At 39.4% G+C, this 20,587-nt stretch overlaps 1 protein-coding gene across 6 annotated transcripts in view; it reads left to right on the forward strand.

The window, feature by feature from the left end:
* The window catches only part of NCOR1 (nuclear receptor corepressor 1), a 1,077,134-nt gene that overhangs the window by 44,466 nt on the left and 1,012,081 nt on the right, over window positions 1-20,587 (forward strand). For 4 of the 6 annotated variants that reach the window (XM_053706113.1, XM_053706112.1, XM_053706115.1 and 1 more), the window contains one exon: window positions 1,293-1,429. In XM_053706113.1, the coding sequence (XP_053562088.1) occupies window positions 1,293-1,429 (137 nt within the window). The remainder of the gene's footprint in view (window positions 1-1,292; window positions 1,430-20,587) is intronic. The other 2 variants (XM_053706114.1, XM_053706117.1) reach the window with 1 other exon arrangement.

Here is a 20,587-nt window from a genome sequence, read left to right on the forward strand (position 1 = left end):
TTAATGGCTATTTCTTCGGCTCGGAGAGTCTCTGAGTTATCAGCTTTACATTGTGATTCTCCTTATTTGATTTTTCATTCAGATAAGGTAGTTCTGCGTACTAAACCTGGGTTCTTACCTAAGGTAGTCACTATCAGGAACATCAATCAAGAGATCGTGGTTCCTTCCCTGTGCCCGAATCCTTCTTCAAAGAAGGAACGTCTTCTACACAATCTGGATGTAGTTCGTGCCCTCAAGTTCTACTTGCAGGCAACTAAGGATTTTCGACAAACGTCTTCCCTGTTTGTCGTGTACTCTGGTCAGAGGAGAGGTCATAAGGCTTCGGCTACCTCTCTCTCCTTCTGGCTTCGTAGCATAATTCGTTTAGCCTATGAGACTGCTGGACAGCAGCCTCCTGAAAGAATTACAGCTCATTCTACTAGAGCTGTGGCTTCCACTTGGGCCTTTAAGAATGAGGCCTCTGTTGAACAGATTTGCAAGGCTGCAACTTGGTCTTCGCTTCATACTTTTTCCAAATTTTACAAATTTGACACTTTTGCTTCTTCGGAGGCTATTTTTGGGAGAAAGGTTCTTCAGGCAGTGGTTCCTTCTGTATAATGAGCCTGCCTATCCCTCCCGTCATCCGTGTACTTTTGCTTTGGTATTGGTATCCCAGAAGTAATGATGACCCGTGGACTGATCACACATAACAGAAGAAAACATAATTTATGCTTACCTGATAAATTCCTTTCTTCTGTTGTGTGATCAGTCCACGGCCCGCCCTGTTTTTTAAGGCAGGTAAATATTTTTTAAATTATACTCCAGTCACCACTTCACCCTTGGTTTCTCCTTTCTCGTTGATTCTTGGTCGAATGACTGGGAGTGACGTAGAGGGGAGGAGCTATATGCAGCTCTGCTGGGTGAATCCTCTTGCATTTCCTGTTGGGGAGGAGTTATATCCCAGAAGTAATGATGACCCGTGGACTGATCACACAACAGAAGAAAGGAATTTATCAGGTAAGCATAAATTATGTTTTCTAAAATATTTATTTTTGTACTTGTTAAAGACCACCATTAGAGCTGTGGTAATTTTTTTTATCCATCTTATAGCTTGTTATCATTTTAATAATTTAATATGCATTGAAACTAAACTTCTTTTATGCAAAAATATTTTTAACATAACCACTTTTGCTCTTCTCCAAATTGTGCCAACTTTCATTAAAGATAGTGGGATTGTCATTGTCCTCGGCAACTCTAAACTGTTCACTTGCTTTTAAAAATGTTTAAATTCTGTCTTTGAATTTGTTCTACAGGATTTTCAAGTTCCTGAATATCGATCTTCTCACTTGGAGTCTTCCCAGCTTTTACAGCAACAGCAACATCTTAGAAGACGGCCTTCTTTGTTATCAGAATTTCACCCTGGAGCAGACAGGTATTCGCATCTGGCATTGTATGTTTATTTTTTCTTATCTTTTATGTAAAACTGTGCATGTTGTATTTTAAAAATTGCAACTGATTGCTGAAATCTCAACTCTTTTAAACCTTTAATTTATGGCACCTTTATAGCAGTTGTAGGACACCAACAATGAAAACATAATTTATAACCAAATCATTTGAGTACTTAACAAAAATATTTTTTTTACCTGTATTGTCACTTATGATGTTGCTTTTGTGGTAGGTCCTTAGTGAATCTATTAGTAGTGATAATCAGTCTCACAATTGGTGTGGTGGGTAAGGTTGTCATTTTCGAGTTTTTGAATGTAGACAAATTTTAAACTGTTTGAACTATGAATTCTCAGGTTTTTTTTTATTTAAACAAACAACAACCCAAAACAAACATACTGTTGTTCTGTTCAATGGAGATAGGAGAATGTTTGATGATGTTACACACGATAACGGAGTGCCCAGCAACACGGGCATTTCTGATTTCCAGGTATATGGGCATGGGATGACTCTTCTGGAGCCCATGTTTCCAACACTTACAGACTAGTTAAAGACACAAGAGACCCTCAGTTGAGAGAAGGGCATCTTAATATTGTGCTTATTTTTAACCCTACAATTTGACATAGAGGGACAGCTAACAACTTAAATTAGAAATCCTACAGTCTGACTAATGCTGTATGTGGAGCCTTAAACAGAACTTGCAGGATTTAGATAGAGCATGTCATTTTTAGACCTTTTTTTAAATTCACTTTTGTTTTCAAATGTTCTCTTGGAATCCCTTGTTAAAAAAGAATAAGAACAAAGAGTATAAATATTTAGTAATTAAAGGGACACTGAACCAAATTTTTTCTTTGGTGATTCAGATAGAGCATGCAATTTTAAGCAACTTTCTAATTTACTCCTGTTATCAATTTTTCTTCATTCTCTTAGTATGTTTATTTGAAAAGCAAGAATGTAAGTTTAGATGCCAGCCCATTTTTGGTGAATAAACTGGGTTGTCCTTGCTGTTTGGACAGCACCAATAAAAAAGTACTGTCCATGGTCCTGAACCAAAAATTTGCTGGCTCCTTAGCTTAGATGCCTTCTTTTTCAAATAAAGATAGCAAGAGAACAAAGAAAATTTGATAATAGGAGTAAATTAGAAAGTTGCTTAAAATTGCATGCTCTATCTGAATCACAAAAGAAAAATTTGGGTTCAGTGTCCCTTTAATTCCAATGCTGCTGTTTTCCATGTGCACTATAGAAAATGAGACACAATGTAACACTTCTGTTTTTCTTCTGGCATTTCTAATAGTATCTTTTCCAATAGTTGGACATTTCTGTAAAACTATTTGGTTTGTTATAAAAATAAAACAAAATATGATTTGAGTGGGTAAGTTACAGAAAGAACACTGGCATTGCACTCCTTGTATTTACGCTTCCAAATGATTTAAAAAAACAAAACAAAAAACAGAACAGCAGAGGTGTGGCACTTAAAGGTTTTAGATACAAAAACAAAAAAAAAACATGGTCACAACCCATTTTAACAGTCTCTTCTGTATAATTAATTTATGATAGTGTAGTGTTTATAATGATGTTTAAGCATAAACTCACCATCAAGCTCAGAAAACTCCCTTAAAGGGACAGTCAACTCCAAAATGTTGTTTAAAAAGATAGATGATCCCTTTATTACTCATTCCACAGTTTTGCATAACCAACACAGTTATATTAATATACTTTTACCTCTGAATGCCTCTTCTAACATCCCCCTGATCACATGACTTATTATCTATTGACTTGCATTTTAGCCAATTAGTGGCGTAAACACAATGTTATCTGTATAGCCCACATGGATTAGTAGTCTCTTGTTGTGAAAAGCAAATAAAAAAAGAATGTGAGGCAAACTGTAGTAGCTTAGAAGAAATTTAGTGGTTTAAATGTTATATAGTATATTAATATTACAATGTTGGTTGTGCAAAGCTGGGGAATGGGTAGTAAAGGCGTTATCTATCTTTTTAAACCATAACAATTTTGGTGTTGACTGTCCCTTTTAGCTTGCATGTGTTTGTGTGCTTAGCGGTTTATTTGCTTCACACAGATCATCTGGCTTTTGCACAAAATAGTAAACGAACCCCTTGTCTGCCACTGACACAACTGTAAATTGACCTTTTGCCTATAATTCTTACTGCATATCTGTGTGCTTTTCTGCCATTTATATGATTTTCTTCTTTAGTTAAACCTTGTCACTGTTTTCACATTATTATTACTATTATCATTATTTGTATGGCACCACAATTTCGTAGTGCTGGGTATAAATGACATTTTGTGGTAAGATACAAATATTTAAAAGACTAAACAAAACTAGTACAGGAGTTTTAAAGCTCTGTTCTGAAGAGCATACTGCTGCTTTCACGTCAAAGAATAAACTACTAGAAAGGACCAATTTTTACAATATGCTGAAAGGAATTCATGTATGGGCGGGAGGAATGAGCTGCTTATTCACATATTGGTATTAAAGAGCATTTTCTGCTTATTGTCTGTGATGATAGCAAATGCAGCTAAAGTGCATAAATGAAGTGCATTAACTATCAGATGCACTGCTTCTGATAGACCATGAAGACAATTTTGATAGCACATAGGTCGCTGAGGATCTGACTCTTCCTCTGTATTTGTTGAGCTCTGCTAACAGTTCTGTTTTAAGTAATTTTTTTGAACATAAGTGCGTTTCCATAAACATAAAGTTCAGAATTCCACAAAAATCAATTCCCTTACGAAATAATGAACAGTGGGTGAAACACTTTTCTTTCCAAAGGCAGGGAGAGTCCATGACTTCATTCATTTCTGTTGGGAATATCAACACCTGGCCACCAGGAGGAGGCAAAGACACCCCAATCAGAGGCTATAAATATCCCTCCCCTTTTCCCCATACCCCCAGCCATTCTTTGCTTTTCGTCACTATAGGAGGATGGCAGAGAAGGTGTTTAGAAGAAATATAGATTTAGTCCTCTAATGGGTATTTTCCCTTCAAGTCAGGGCGGGGGTCATTTGAGTAACCATGCAATTCTCTCAGTGAGAGTTGTGGTGAAAGTTAGTTTCTAGATATCGCTGGGAACATTCTCTGACCTCTATCTAGTATTTTAGTACTAACAACCCCTTGGGCATCCAGTGTTTAGTGTTTTACACTGTTTTCCCTTACTCTCAGGCACAGATCCTGGATGGTAAGTCCTTATTTTTATTTATTGGGGGAATTATGCCTAGTGGGCTATGTGATCCCCCTTATAAATAGCAGGACTGCTTTTATAGATCACAGTTTGAACCTGTTATTTCTCTATCCGGATCTGGGGACAATTAGAACACCTCAGGTATGGAGGTTATATCTATATTGAGCAGTTGAGGTTTGTAAATGTGCTGCTTAGCTCCTTTGGAAAACCTGAGCACTTGTGAGGGGTGTTTTTAAGAGTGCTGGTAACATATATGGCTCATGAGGGACATTTTTACTGTAATTCAGCTTTGCGTGCTTTTTCTCAGATAAGGGGGCGGTCTCAGGGTTTGGGGTCACATGACCGGGTGCAATCAGCTAGTCGGAAGCAATCTTTACTGTGAGTATTGCTCCGACCTGGTACACAGCTCTGATCCTTCATACAGGGATATCGTTTGGCTCATTCCGGTTCGGCCTGGCACATAGGAGGTGGTAAGTGCCCCAGGTAGGGCTGCAGGGCAGACGTGCCACTTTTAGGTAATAAACTGGTGCATGTTTTATTTAATTGTGGTTGGGAACACAATTCCTATTATAAAGGATTCTGATATTAACTCCACCAAGGGTTCCCCTATCACTGTATCAAATTCTTGCTTGTTTTGTGAGGAAAATATGGTTTGCCCCCATGCACAATTCTGCTCTCACTGCTTAAGTTTGGTGTTAAAAGCCAAGAAGGGGTCTAAGTCTGACCCCCCTCTGGAAAATGTATTCTCTCTGAGCCTTCCACCTCTTAGGACTCTTCTCAGCTACAGTCTGTTTCAGCTGCGCTAAATGCTATTCTTATCTCTGGTAAACTTATTTCTACTGATTTGGGGTTAATCCTTCTATTCAGTCTGAGTTGGCTAGTTTGTCTCACCCTTCTGTGGATGATTTGACTTCTGTAGCTTTTGAGGTAGAGCTTTCAGCGTCAGAGGTTTTGGAGATTAAATCTATTATCCCTGAGGAATATAACTTCAGGTTTAAATAAGAGCACCTCTGTTTTCTACTGTCGGAGGTTTTGTCTACCTTAGATGTTCCTGACTCTAAGCTATCTGATGAACCCAAGATTCCTCAATTAGATAGTGCCTGATTTCAAGAAGACTCCTGAGACTTTTCTAGTGATGCACCAAAATGGAAATTCTGAACCGAACCCGAAAATCCGGGATGCACTTGGCCAAAAACTGAAACAGATACGGAAAATGTCTTATTTTTTTTCCTTTTTTTTTTTTGCATAATTAGACTATTTAACGAATGAATCTGAATTGAAAATCTTCATGCCAATAAAAAAGCCCACACTTTTATTGAAAGTAACACACTAAAATTGGACAAAAATATCAAAACAATAATATGCTATACAATAATTTTACCAAGAAAAAAAAACAGGCAAAAAATGCCATTTTCGGTCAAAATGTTTCTGCAACCAAAATTTCGGTGCATCCCTACTTAAAACAATATTAAATATCAATATACTGTATTATTCTTTATTTAGTTCTAGGTAACAGAATCAGATTTAACGGGTTTTATTTTTTTTTACCAAGTCAAGTAATGAACTTAAACAGCAGCTCTAGGCTAGCATCAAATATGAAACATGCTACACAATAATTTTACCGAAAATAACAGGCAAAAACCCCGAAAAAACGAAATGGCCAAAAATGCCATTTTTGTCCGAAACGTTTCTGCGGCCGAAATTTCAGTGCATCCCTAGACTTTTCCTGTACCCGCCCGAATGGCGGACATTATTATGAAGGAATGGGAAATAATTGGGACTCTTTTCCCTTTCTGCAACTTTTAAAAAGATGTTTCCAGTTCCAGACTCCAATTTTGAACTTTGGAGTTCCATCCCTAAGAGTACTATTCCGCTAGAGTATAGTACCTCCTTTAAATACCCAATGGACAGGAAATTGGAGGGTTACTTAAAGGGACAGTCTACTCCAGAATTGTTATTGTTTAAAAGGATAGATAATCCCTTTATTACCCATTCCCCAGTTTTGCATAACCAACATGGTTATATTAATACACATTTTACCTCTGTGATTACCTTGTATCTAAGCTTTTGCAGACTGCCCCTTATTTCAGTTCTGTTGAGACATGCATTTAGCCAATCAGTGCCCTCTCACTTGTAAATCAACGGGTGTGGTCACAATGTTATCTGTATGGCACACATGAACTTAGGCCCTCTAGCTGTGAAAAACTGCCAAATGCATTGAAATAAGGGGCAGCCTTCAAGGTTTTAAAACTTAGCATATGAGCCTACCTAGGTTTAGCTTTCAACAAAAATACCAAGAGAACAAAGCAAATTTGATTTTAAAAGTGAACTAGAACGTTGTTTTAATATTGCATTCCCTATCTGAATCACAAAAGTTTAATTTTGACTAGACTGTCCCTTTTTTTTTTTTTTTTTTTGAATAAAGGGAGATTTATTGAAAATCTTTAACAATAACAACAATTTTGAGAGGACAATGCTTCCCCAAAAGAAGAAAGCAGTAACAAAAACATAAATAAGCCATCAAACCAAATACATTGTTATACCATTATCTAACATCAAATATGCTTATGCTCATTTTATTAAACCAGGTTTACCAAGTTACGGCACAAAATGGGCTGCTCTCCCCCCCCCCCTCCCATCCTTCCTTCTCCCTTATTCCCATTTTTATCTTTCAGACCACAAGAAAAGAAAATTACATTCCCCTCAGATTTCAATACATAATATTCAAGATTTATAGTATCTCTTTACAATATATTATTAAATGGTGCAAAAATAATTGTACTTTCCCCACACCTGATAGTGGGGAAGGGTAAAACCATAGACAACCCCAACAAAGAAAAAATATAAAAAAAAAAGAAAAAAAGAGAGCTAACCCCCCACTCCTCATCCCCTGTACTCTATCATCCTAGTCAAAAAGCCATTCTCCCCTCAATCTACAATTTGCTATATAGACTGTGTTCTCAAATTTTTTAATAATTTGTTTCTGTTCCTCTAAATCTAGAACTTTTATCCACTTCCCCCATTTATCAAAAAAACTTGTAATATTAATTTCAATATGAAACAGAGTATCTTGTAGCTCAATATAGGACGGTTTGTGAATACTTTCCTTTAGGGCCACGAAAGAAGGGGGGTTATCATTCTTCCACCCTTTTAAAATGAGATTCCTCCCTAGTAAAATTACTGTCGTTATGAATTTTCTATTCTGTAATTGCTCTTTCTTATAATAGAAAAAAAAAAAAATCTGCTCTGCTTGTAATGTGAATTGGGTCCCGTAAATCTTATTTATCAGAAAATTTATCCTGCCCCAAAATCTTTGTATTTTAGGACATAGCCAATATGTATCAAGTTTGTACTATTTTGTCTGCATTTTGTACAATATGTTCCTTCCCCCACACCTCCCCATTTAGCTATCCTCTCTGGTGTGATGTATGTCATCCATAATATCTTAATATGTTGTTCTCGCATCGGAATAGCTAATGATGCCTCTTCTACACTTTCTACACTTTGCACACTTTTCCATACTGTCTGCTCTTGAAGATGCGGTAAAAACATTTCTCTCCATTTTATCACCCCTGCCTCAATATATTGTTTATGATTTATGTTATTAACTATATTATATAAGAGTGAGATGGAGTATTTACTTTTTTTGATGAGGTTAATCACTGGTATTAATGGTGTAAGTTCCCAATTATCCCCTTGTAACCAAATTATTTTCAAGCAGTAGTGTCTAATTTGTAGGAAGGAAAAAAAGTGTTTATTTGTCAGGGAATATTTGTTTTTAGTAACCTCAAACTCTTCAACCTTCAGTATGTCCTGGTTTCTTTTTATTAGCTGGATAATTTTAGATAGTCCTTTCTCTCGCCATGTTGCAAAGGTTCTAGAAGACAAACCCTGTTTTGAATTCATAATTCCCTTCAATGGTCAAGAATTGTGATGCATAGAACTTAATTCCTAGGTGTCTACATAACCTATGCCATGCCACCACTGTATCTTTAAAAAAAATCTAATCTTTTGACATAGAGTGGGAGGTTTTTGGTCTCGGTGGAGAATATTTTTTAGGTAGAGAGGTTTTACCAGCCTATTTTCTATTTCTTTTTTTTTTTTTTTCTTCTTTTTTTTTTTCTCCAAACAAGCTTTATTTTGATTTCAAACATACATTTCACAAAATAGAGTAATTTTCAAAGCATACAATTTATAAAGATAAGTACCCACGAGGGATAAAAGTAAATTCTTTCTTTTTACTGTGTGATAATGTCCAACTCCTACTCTTAGCGTGAGGGGATTCCCCTCTAGAGATCCGTGGGTCCCTAGGCCACCCTGACCTGCGATATATCGGAGTTGTCCGGGTACTGAGACTGTGAACTCTGATAAACAAAGCTTGACTTTTCAACATATTTTTTAACAAACAATTATATAAATCTTTATTGTTTAAACAAAATATTCAAAATGAGACAACATACCTACACCGGTTAAAGAAGAAAAGATAAATGTGCTTACGAAGAGTGAATAAAGGAGCCTCAAGGAAAGAGAGAATGGAGAGGAGGGGGTGAGGAGAAGGGGAGGGAGGATAAAGAGGGGAAAAAAAAAAAAAAAACCCCACACTATTTATCGAGGGTTCGGCCGTAATCATATGGAGGTTGGCTCTACATTTAAGAGTCTCTAGCTATATAGATCATATAGGGCGGGGATTCCAAGTAGCCAGCATCATGTCATATACAACCATTTGGTTGCACTTGTAGTGTAGCCCTTCCAGAGTCAGTAGCTCATCAACGGCGGAACGCCATTCAACGAGAGTGGGTTTCTCCCCAGACTTCCAGTGTCTGGGAATAAGCCTCTTTGCTCCTATAAGCATAATCAGGAGAAGGGACCGCTCGTGCCTACCCAAGTTATCAGGGAGATGCAGAAATAGAATAGTCTCAGGTGTAACTGGTATGTGTGTATTGAGTTTGTTTGCCATTTCCCCGAGAACAGTCGCCCAGTAATTTGTCAATTTGGAGCAAGCCCACCATATATGTATGAGTGTACCTATCTCCCCGCACCCCCTCCAACATGCTGTAGTGTAGAGGCCTGTCGGGAAAAACTGGTGGAGTCTAGTTAATACCATCTAGTTAATAACTTGAGTTGTATTTCCTGGACAGTAGCCGACACAGAGGAGCGCTTAATCATTCTGAATGACTTAAGCCAATCCTCCTCCTCAATTGTATTATTGAGATCCCTATTCCATGCGATAGTGTAAGTCGGTAAATGTGTTTCTGGAGGGGTGAGGAGCAGTTTGTATATTTTCAAGATCAGTCTTTTTGGTGGGGCGAGTCCTGTACAAAGGATTTCGAAAGGGGTGAGTTCCCTAAGGAATTCAGCTTTGTTTTTGTATTCTGACCCACTGTTTTTGAGTAGTGTTGTGTGCCCATTCAGTTAACCTCTGTAAGAGTATGGCCCTTCTATATAATGCTAAGTCGGGGAACCCCAATCCTCCCCTATCCCTGGGAAGGTATAATGTCCTTCTAGGTATTCTGGGCTTAATGCCAGACCAGATAAACTGTTCTAATAATTTTTGTAAATGAGGAAGAAAGTCTATAGGTAGGTGGATTGGTACTGTTTGCATTATATATAAAATGCGGGGCAAGATATTCATTTTAATTAGGCCTATCTTTCCCAACCAAGATAACGTTTTGTTCCTCCAGGAGGATAGGTCTTTAATTATTTCTTTTCGAAGGGTAATATAATTATTTTTAAATAAATCGGAAGATTTTGCAGATAGATACCTAAATATTTCAGTTTATTAACTGCTATGGGGACCCCATAATTTGTTGCTATGAATTGGACGTGTTCAGGCGGAGAATTAATATTGAGGAGTTCAGATTTTGAAAGATTTAAATGGAAGTTAGAAAGTTTGTCCAGGAGGATTTTTAGAACTTTGGTAACTAAGAGGTGTTGGTCAGTGTTTGGGCAGTACAGGGTAGCTAAGGTGATTGGATGCTCATATAGTGTTCCTGTCATTATCAGGTATCTACCTTCTGGGTCTTATACTACATTAGTAATTTTTAAGGGTAGTGAATGGTGGATCAGAATGCCCACACCTCCTTTTTTTAATTGCCCCGAGGCAAAATGGGCTGTGGGATATTGTGAGTTGAACCACTTCGGCTCCCTCCCTTTAATAACCATTAACCCAGTTGCATAGTAAATAATATATACACTTTTGAGAAAAAGTATGGTTCCCTAAGGGAACTACAATGCAATCCGTAAATGGAGTATGATATGTCGGGCCTAAGGGGATTGTAAAGGTGATCATCCCCTTGAGTCTCACATTAAACTTATTAATAATCCGTTGTCAGCGGACTCGTGCAGATTTATATGCATTTCTGCCTCTCCCGCAACCTGTGAACACTAAGATAATTATTTCTATTGACTTTTGGTAATCCCCATAACAACAATATAAATTACTATATTATAAAGGATACTGTGTTAGTTATTCGAGGCCAAATGCCTCAAAGTCTCTTAGTTTGCCGCAGTCTGTAGCTGTGTTTTAGGATTTCAAGTGCCAGATAATGCAGTCTCACGGGCCGATTCTTGGTGTGACTGGGCAGAACCAATGGAGAGACCTGCAAAAAACGCCTTTTCATCTGATCCTGGGTGGAATACAGCAGACCTATTCTGATGGGTGGCTACTATGGATATCGGAAAGCCCCATCGGTATTGAATTTTATGAGCCCTCAGTTTAGTTGTGATGTGGCTTAATTCCCTTCTTTTCTGAAGAGTAGTTGGGGACAGGTCTGAAAAAATTTGCAATTCCTCGCCTGCATGATGTACTGGATGCTTGAGTCGTGCACATCTGAGGATCTCTTCCTTATCCTTATAATTTAAGAAGCGGACGATGATATCTCTAGGGGGGGCTTTGGGTGGAGGCTTGGCCCTTAGTGCTCTGTGGGCGCGTTCTAGTATTATATCTGGTGAGGATGGGGAGTCTTTCAAGGTGCGGAACAGGCTTTGGAGATACCCGTCAATGGCAGGAGGGTGTATGGTTTCTGATATGCCTCTGAAACGTAAATTGTTCCGCCGGCCCCTATTGTCTAGATCTTCAATTTTGTCTGACAATTGTTGTATTATTTCTGAATTGCCACGGATGTCAGCGTTCATTGACTTAACGGAAGTGGAGTGTTCTTGCTGCTTAGCTTCCACCTGGGAGACTCTACAATCCAAGACCGAAATGTCCTTTCTCAGGTCGTTAAATAGGTTGCGCATCTCCTGAACTGCGTTTCTGATGTCTTCCTTAGAAGATAGATGCCGCAGATCTTCTTTTGTGATTGTGTGTTGTACTTGCGCATCTGAGCCCGTAGGCTGTGCATCATGGACACGTTGGGCTGTTTCCATGTTGTACGTTGGTTGTGCGGGTAAATGTTCAACTTGTTTTAAGTATTTACTAAGCGTGCGTACTGGGGTATTCTTGTCAGCCTTGTTCTGAGAAAGGTACGATTACGCACTGCAGGAGGTCAAATCGGCAACTGTTGTTTTTATTTGCTAAATAAGGGGAGAAAGCCAGTTGCTCTACACGACCCTGCACCAAGCATATGGATCTCAAAATCGTGTTAATAAAATTAATAGAGTGGGGGAACAGGGTTCCAATTGTTATGATTAGATATTGAGGCTCCCTTTAATCTGTTCAATAGCAAACGTCAGCTACAGTCAGTGCAAGTGTGTGATATAAATGTTTTTTTTTTTTTATTTCTGTTTTTTTAATTTATTTTTGTTATTTTTTTTACTTTTTTTTTATTTTTTATCCCCTATGCAGCTCTTTAAACTAACTGCCTGTTATTGGAATTTTCCTCCACGTAGCTGTACATGCAAGCATTTTTAAATCCCCTTGCTTTCGTGTACAGCTACAGCCTGTGAGTGCTGTTTCTACCCGGCTCACAGCGTATGTTAAGGAGCTGGACCGCAATTACCCCTCTGTGTGTGGGCTTAATTAAAGTCAGTGGTCTGGTGTGCGGCTCTTAAGCGTGTATGTGCGACTGGGAGTGCTGAATGGTGCACTTAGACCCTGTGTACGTGACCGTAGTGTGACGGTTTATGGAGTCTGCTGGCTTACCCTGGTTTATACCGGTAAGTGTCTAGGGCTCTCCGCTGATGCCTTCAGCAATTGGGTGGCAATCTCCTCCTTCCGTTCGCCTTATTGTGCTTGAAGGGAGAAGTTATCTGGTCCGCCGTTCCAAGCTCCCGGCCGTGGTGTGAATGAGGGTATGAAGGCTTGCCCCGATACTGTCTGTCCTTGTTTTCGGCTGGGAGCTCCTGCGGCTCCGTTTTTAACTGTGATAGGGGATGGTTGTGGGTTCACAGGTCCCAAATTAACATTTATGTGGGAAAGGGAGTTCAACTTATGTTATTAACATTTAATGTACAGGTTGAGGTGCTCTCCTAAAACACCGCCATCAGCCTGCGTGGCTTAGCTCCGCCCATCTATTTTCTATTTCTAAGAGAGTAAAATTATTAGTCTCCAGAAGCCAATCTAAGGCAATCTTTGCTACGGCCACTAGATTATATATTACTATATTAGGGAGTCCCATTCCCAGGAGCTCTTTTTTAAGAACTAATTTTTGAAAACTGATTCTAGGTTTCTTGTTCATCCAAATATATTATTTAATAGTAGAATTGATTATCTTAATCTCATATTTCTTAATTAGCAGAGGTACATTCTGAAATATATATAATAGTCTTTGGAATGCTATCATTTTAAGCAAGTTTATCTTACCCGAAATAGAGAGTGGGAGAGAAGCCCACCTTTTAAGGGTTTCACAAAATTGTCTGACCCTGTTACTGATATTCAAGGAGTACCATTCTGTTGGATCAACAGATGTTTTGACCCCCAAGTATGTCAGGGGTTTACTTGCTTCCCTAAATATTTTAGTCTCTGATTCTTGATTCTTCTGAATCCACAGAACTTCGGACTTACTTCTGTTAATATGGTATCCTGAGAAAGAGCTAAAGTTTTCTATAATCTGACAGATTTTATTAAAATTTTTACTTGAATTTCTAGAGAATACAAGCAGATCATCGGCATAAACAGCCAATTGTACGCTACTGCTCCCTATTTCAATCCCTTGTATATTTTTCCTTAAAGCAATCAATAAAGATTCTAAAGCAATATTAAAAATTAAGAGTGACAGGGGACATCCCTGCCTTGTCCCTCGAAGGAGGGAAAAAGTTGTTTTGTTATTATTTATAATTAATGTTGCCCTGGATTCTCTATATAACATCTCGATCATGTTAAAGCAATTACCTAAATAGCCAAATTTAGAGAGTGAGGTTAAAAGATGATCCCATATGACGGAATCAAAAGCTTTGCTTGCGTCTAGAGATACTATTGAAATATCTTCTTTATTTATTTTCTTATTATATTTACTGCTATACCATTGGTCTAAAATTGTTAAGAAAACCTTCCTCAAGTTAGTATTCGAGGATCTACCTTTCATGAATCCTGTTTGATCTGAATGTATTACAGTATCTAATGAGGCCTGTATCCTTTTGGCTAATAAACTTGTCAGAATCTTATAGTCGATATTCAAAAGTGAAATCGGCCTATAAGAGTCAATTAGCTGTGTATCTTTTCCAGGCTTATGGATTACAATTATTGTAGATTCATTAAAATCTTTTTAGGGATCAAGCTCCCTGTCTCCGGGATACTTACTTGAACGTTCAGTGTCCAAGGTATTGCTTCTAAACGCAGGGAGTTTAGACAGACTTCTTCTTTGTTGTCTATTTTGGGAATCTTAAGGGGCCGAAAGCCTCGTCCACTACCTTTTTTATCTTTTTGGTTGAGGAGCATTATTCGCTTAGCATATGAAACAGCGGGACATAAGCCTCCTCAGAGGATTAAGGCTCATTCAACTAGAGTAGTGGCTTCCTCTTGGGCCTTCAAGAATGAGGCCTTTATGGAGCAGATTTGTAAGGCGGCTACCTGGTCCTCCTTACATACCTTTTCAAAATTTTACAAGTTTTACGTTTTTGCATCGGCTGAAGCATCTTTTGGGAGAAAGGGTTTTGCAGGCTGTGGTCAGATTAGGGTCCGCCTCTCCTTTTTTACCCTCCCGTTTCATTCAGTGTCCTCTAGAGCTTGGATATGTTTCCCACAAGTAAGGAATGAAGCCGTGGAGACTCCTCATATTAAGAAGGAAAACATCTAGATAATTTCCTTTCCTTCTGTATGAGGAGAGTCCACGGCCCCCGCCCGTTTTCTCCGTTGGGCGGAGCTAAATTTTTGTTTTGTTCTTCTGCCACCATTTATACCCTGATATTTATCCTACTGTTCCTTGTTCCCTCGGCAGAATGACTGGGGGATGAGGGAAGTGGGGGATGTATTTAAGCCTTTGGCTGGGGTGTCTTTGCTTCCTCCTGGTGGCCAGGTTCTGTATTTCCCACAAGTAAGGAATGAGGCCGTGGACTCTCATACTGAAGGAAAGGAAATGTTCTGGTAAGCATAATTTATGTTTTAAAGGTCCCTAAGGCAGGCCTCAACAAGCCCAGGAGCCAGGTAGCCTCTGGCTCCTAGAATCTTCCCCCTGGCTCCAAACTTTTAGGGTTATTCTCAGTCTTTTTGGGTTATTCTCTATTTATCAATATACAAATATCACTGTCTGGCTCCTGAATATTAAAAAGATTTGTCTACCCCCTGCCTTAAGGACAGGGTATTTAGAGTATTTTCAAGGACCTTCCTTCAAGCGTGTTATTTGTTTAAACCACTTATTAGTTTTGCTTGTGTGGCAGGGCCTCTCTCTTTGGTGTAACAATGTATCTAAACAGAGGTCAGATAATTCTGCTGATGAAGATTTTCAATATCTCTTGAAACTTATGCAGTCAGCAAATGCCTTGATCTGTGATGCTATTGTTGACTTTATCAAATTAAATTGTCAATAACATAGTGGTGTCCGTTTTAATGAAGCAAGCTTTGGGTCTCAAATCTTGGTTAGCTGACATGGTTTAAAAATCTAGACTTCTATTTCTTCCTTTTCAAGGAAAATTTTATTTGGGCCTGATCTAGATGCTATAATTTCTACTGTACTTTGAGGTAAAGGGGACTTTGTTCCTAAAGACAAGTAATCTAAGGGAAAGAACAGACCTTTAACTTTTCAGTTTCGTTGCTTTCATCTTTCAAGGCAGGAATTCCTAGAATTCTAACCCAAATTGAATCAAGTCTAGAGAGTCCAAAAAGTCACCTTTGGACTACCAAGTCTGCATGAAGGTGCACCCCCCCACCCAAGAATGCCTGTTCTATGTCTGTGCAGGATTCTTGGGTGCTAATCATAGTTTCTCAAGGGTTACAGAATGGGTTTCAGATCATGGCCCTCCAATGGAAGGTTTCTTCTGTCCCATCTTACAAAGAACCCTGTGAAAGCTTGTTTTCTTTCATTGTGTTCGGGACCTAGAACTCATGGGAGTAATAGTTCCAATACTGATTCAAAAACAAGGCCAGATTTTTTTATTTTTTTTATTTCAACCGTTTTCATAGTTCCCTAGAAAGATGACATTTTCAGGTCCATTTTGGATCTGAAACTGCTAAACAAATTATTAGGGATCCTACAATTTTTAAAATGGAAGCAAGTTAAACTATCTTCCCCCTGTTCAACATGGGCAGTTTATGTCCACAATAGATTTGAAGGATGCTTACCTTTTTTCCTTTTTTGTTTCTTTGCAATCATGATTGGAGAATCAACATTTCTAAGAGCTTTCTAATATACTCAATATCAATGACTTTTTTTTCTCAATGAGAAAAACAAAATTACAGTCAACTTGTGTGACTTCAGGCTCTAATTTGATTGCTCAAGCTTGGCCATGCAGAACATGGTTCCGCGGTTCTGATGTCCAGTTGTCATTCCTCTAAGGTGCAATCTTCTCTCTCTTTGTATCTTCATGATCTTGTTTCTGTCAACTTGGAGATTGAATGCCTAATTCTAAAACAAAGAGGTTTTTTTTGGATAAGGGTGTTGAATCTTTAATTAAAGCTAGAATTCATATGATTCTTAAATTTTTTTTTTTTTTTTATCAAAAGCTTTATTGAACATAAAATTACTGCGTACAATCGCAGAATTAAAACAGTTTTCTTCTGTTATGTGTGATCAGTCCACGGGTCATCATTACTTCTGGGATATAACTCCTCCCCAACAGGAAATGCAAGAGGATTCACCCAGCAGAGCTGTATATAGCTCCTCCCCCCTACGTCAGTCCCAGTCATTCTCTTGCACCCAACGACTAGATAGGATGTGTGAGAGGACTATGGTGATTATACTTAGTTTTATGACTTCAATCAAAAGTTTGTTATTTTACAATAGCACCGGAGCGTGTTATTACTTCTCTGGCAGAGTTTGAGGAAGAATCTGCCAGAGTTTTTTACTATGATTTTAACCGGAGTAGTTAAGATCATATTGCTGTTCTCGGCCATCTGAGGGAGGTAAAGGCTTCAGATCAGGGGACAGCGGGCAGATGAATCTGCATTGAGGTATGTAGCAGTTTTTATTTTCTGAATGGAATTGATGAGAAAATCCTGCCATACCGTTAAAATGACATGTATGTATACACTTCAGTATTCTGGGGATGGTATTTCACCGGAACTACTCTGTTAAAGGTCACTAATCCTTTTATTAACTATTTATCATGTTAAACGTTTTTGCTGGAATGTAGAATCGTTTACATTGCTGAGGTACTGTGTGAATAAATATTTGGGCATTATTTTCCACTTGGCAGTTGTTTGCTTTTAATTGTGACAGTTTCGTTTCTCTTCACTGCTGTGTGGGAGAGGGAGGGGCCGTTTTTGGCGCTCTTTGCTACGCATCAAAAAATTCCAGTCAGTTACTTTTATATTTCATGCATGATCCGGTTCATCTCTGACAGATCTCAGGGGTCTTCAAACTTCTTTGAAGGGAGGTAGATTCTCTCAGCAGAGCTGTGAGAATTCTTATAGTGACTGTGAATAAAAACGTTGCTTTGTATTTTTTATGTCAAATTTAATTATTGTTATTTTACTAATGGGAACAAACCTTTGCTAAAAGTTGTGTTGTTTTAAAGTTTGATGCTATAACTGTTTTTCAGTTCATTATTTCAACTGTCATTTAATCGTTTAGTACCTCTTTGAGGCACAGTACGTTTTTGCTAAAAAAGATATAACCAAGTTGTAAGTTTATTGCTAGTGTGTTAAACATGTCTGACTCAGAGGAAGATGTCTGTGTCATTTGTTCCAATGCCAAGGTGGAGCCCAATAGAAATTTATGTACTAACTGTATTGATGCTACTTTAAATAAAAGTCAATCTGTACAATGTGAACAAATTTCACCAAACAGCGAGGGGAGAGTTATGCCGACTAACTCGCCTCACGCGGCAGTACCTGCATCTCCCGCCCGGGAGGTGCGTGATATTATGGCGCCTAGTACATCTGGGCGGCCATTACAGATAACATTACAAGATATGGCTACTGTTATGACTGAAGTTTTGTCTAAATTACCAGAACTAAGAGGCAAGCGTGATCACTCTGGGGTGAGAACAGAGTGCGCTGACAATGCTAGGGCCATGTCTGATACTGCGTCACAGCTCGCAGAGCATGAGGACGGAGAGCTTCATTCTGTGGGTGACGGTTCTGATCCAAACAGATTGGACTCAGATATTTCAAATTTTAAATTTAAATTGGAGAACCTCCGTGTATTACTAGGGGAGGTCTTAGCAGCTCTCAACGATTGTAACACCGTTGCAATACCAGAGAAACTGTGTAGGTTGGATAAATACTTTGCGGTACCGGCGAGTACTGACGTTTTTCCTATACCTAAGAGACTAACTGAAATTGTTACTAAGGAGTGGGATAGACCCGGTGTGCCGTTCTCACCCCCTCCAATATTTAGAAAGATGTTTCCAATAGACGCCACCACTCGGGACTTATGGCAAACGGTCCCTAAGGTGGAGGGAGCAGTTTCTACTTTAGCTAAGCGTACCACTATCCCGGTGGAGGATAGCTGTGCTTTTTCAGATCCAATGGATAAAAAATTAGAGGGTTACCTTAAGAAAATGTTTGTTCAACAAGGTTTTATATTGCAACCCCTTGCATGTATCGCGCCGATTACGGCTGCGGCAGCATTTTGGATTGAGTCGCTGGAAGAGAACCTTAGTTCATCTACGCTAGACGACATTACGGACAGGCTTAGAGTCCTTAAACTAGCTAATTCTTTCATTTCGGAGGCCGTAGTACATTTAACCAAACTTACGGCTAAGAACTCAGGATTCGCCATACAGGCACGTAGGGCGCTGTGGCTAAAATCCTGGTCAGCTGATGTTACTTCTAAGTCCAAATTACTTAATATACCTTTCAAGGGGCAGTCTTTATTTGGGCCCGGTTTGAAAGAAATTATCGCTGACATTACAGGAGGTAAGGGCCACGCCCTACCTCAAGACAAAGCCAAAGCTAAGGCTAGACAGTCTAATTTTCGTCCCTTTCGGAATTTCAAAACAGGAGCAGCATCAACCTCCACTGCACCAAAACAGGAAGGAGCTGTTGCTCGTTACAGGCAAGGCTGGAAGCCTAACCAGTCCTGGAACAAGAGCAAGCAGGCCAGGAAACCTGCTGCTGCCCCAAAGACAGCATGAACCGAGAGCCCCCGATCCGGGACCGGATCTAGTGGGGGGCAGACTCTCTCTCTTCGCCCAGGCCTGGGCAAGAGATGTTCAGGATCCCTGGGCACTAGAGATCATATCTCAGGGATACCTTCTAGACTTCAAATTATCTCCCCCAAGAGGGAGATTTCATCTGTCAAGGTTGTCAACAAACCAGATAAAGAAAGAAGCGTTTCTACGCTGTGTACAAGATCTGTTATTAATGGGAGTGATCCATCCGGTTCCGCGGTCGGAACAAGGACAAGGGTTCTACTCAAACCTGTTTGTGGTTCCCAAAAAAGAGGGAACTTTCAGGCCAATCTTAGATTTAAAGATTCTAAACAAATTCCTAAGAGTTCCATCGTTCAAAATGGAAACTATTCGGACAATCTTACCCATGATCCAAGAGGGTCAGTACATGACCACAGTGGATTTAAAGGATGCTTACCTGCACATACCGATCCACAAAGATCATCACCGGTATCTAAGGTTTGCCTTCTTAGACAGGCACTACCAGTTTGTAGCTCTTCCATTCGGATTGGCTACGGCTCCAAGAATCTTCACAAAGGTTCTGGGTGCCCTTCTGGCGGTACTAAGACCGCGAGGGATTTCGGTAGCTCCGTACCTAGACGACATTCTAATACAAGCTTCAAGCTTTCAAACTGCCAAGTCTCATACAGAGTTAGTTCTGGCATTTCTAAGGTCGCATGGATGGAAAGTGAACGAAAAGAAGAGTTCTCTTTTTCCTCTCACAAGAGTTCCATTCTTGGGGACTCTTATAGATTCTGTAGAAATGAAGATTTACCTGACAGAAGACAGGTTAACAAAGCTTCAAAACGCATGCCGTGTCCTTCATTCCATTCAACACCCGTCAGTAGCTCAATGCATGGAGGTGATCGGCTTAATGGTAGCGGCAATGGACATAGTACCTTTTGCACGCCTACACCTCAGACCGCTGCAATTGTGCATGCTAAGTCAGTGGAATGGGGATTACTCAGATTTGTCCCCTACTCTGAATCTGAATCAAGAGACCAGAAATTCTCTTCTATGGTGGCTTTATCGGCCACACCTGTCCAGGGGGATGCCATTCAACAGGCCAGACTGGACAATTGTAACAACAGACGCCAGCCTACTAGGTTGGGGCGCTGTCTGGAATTCTCTGAAGGCTCAGGGACTATGGAATCAGGAGGAGAGTCTCCTTCCAATAAACATTCTGGAATTGAGAGCAGTTCTCAATGCCCTTCTGGCTTGGCCCCAGTTAACAACTCGGGGGTTCATCAGGTTTCAGTCGGACAACATCACGACTGTAGCTTACATCAACCATCAGGGAGGGACAAGAAGCTCCC

This window comes from Bombina bombina, chromosome 3 (genome assembly GCF_027579735.1).
Source record: "Bombina bombina isolate aBomBom1 chromosome 3, aBomBom1.pri, whole genome shotgun sequence".
NCBI lineage: Eukaryota > Metazoa > Chordata > Amphibia > Anura > Bombinatoridae > Bombina > Bombina bombina.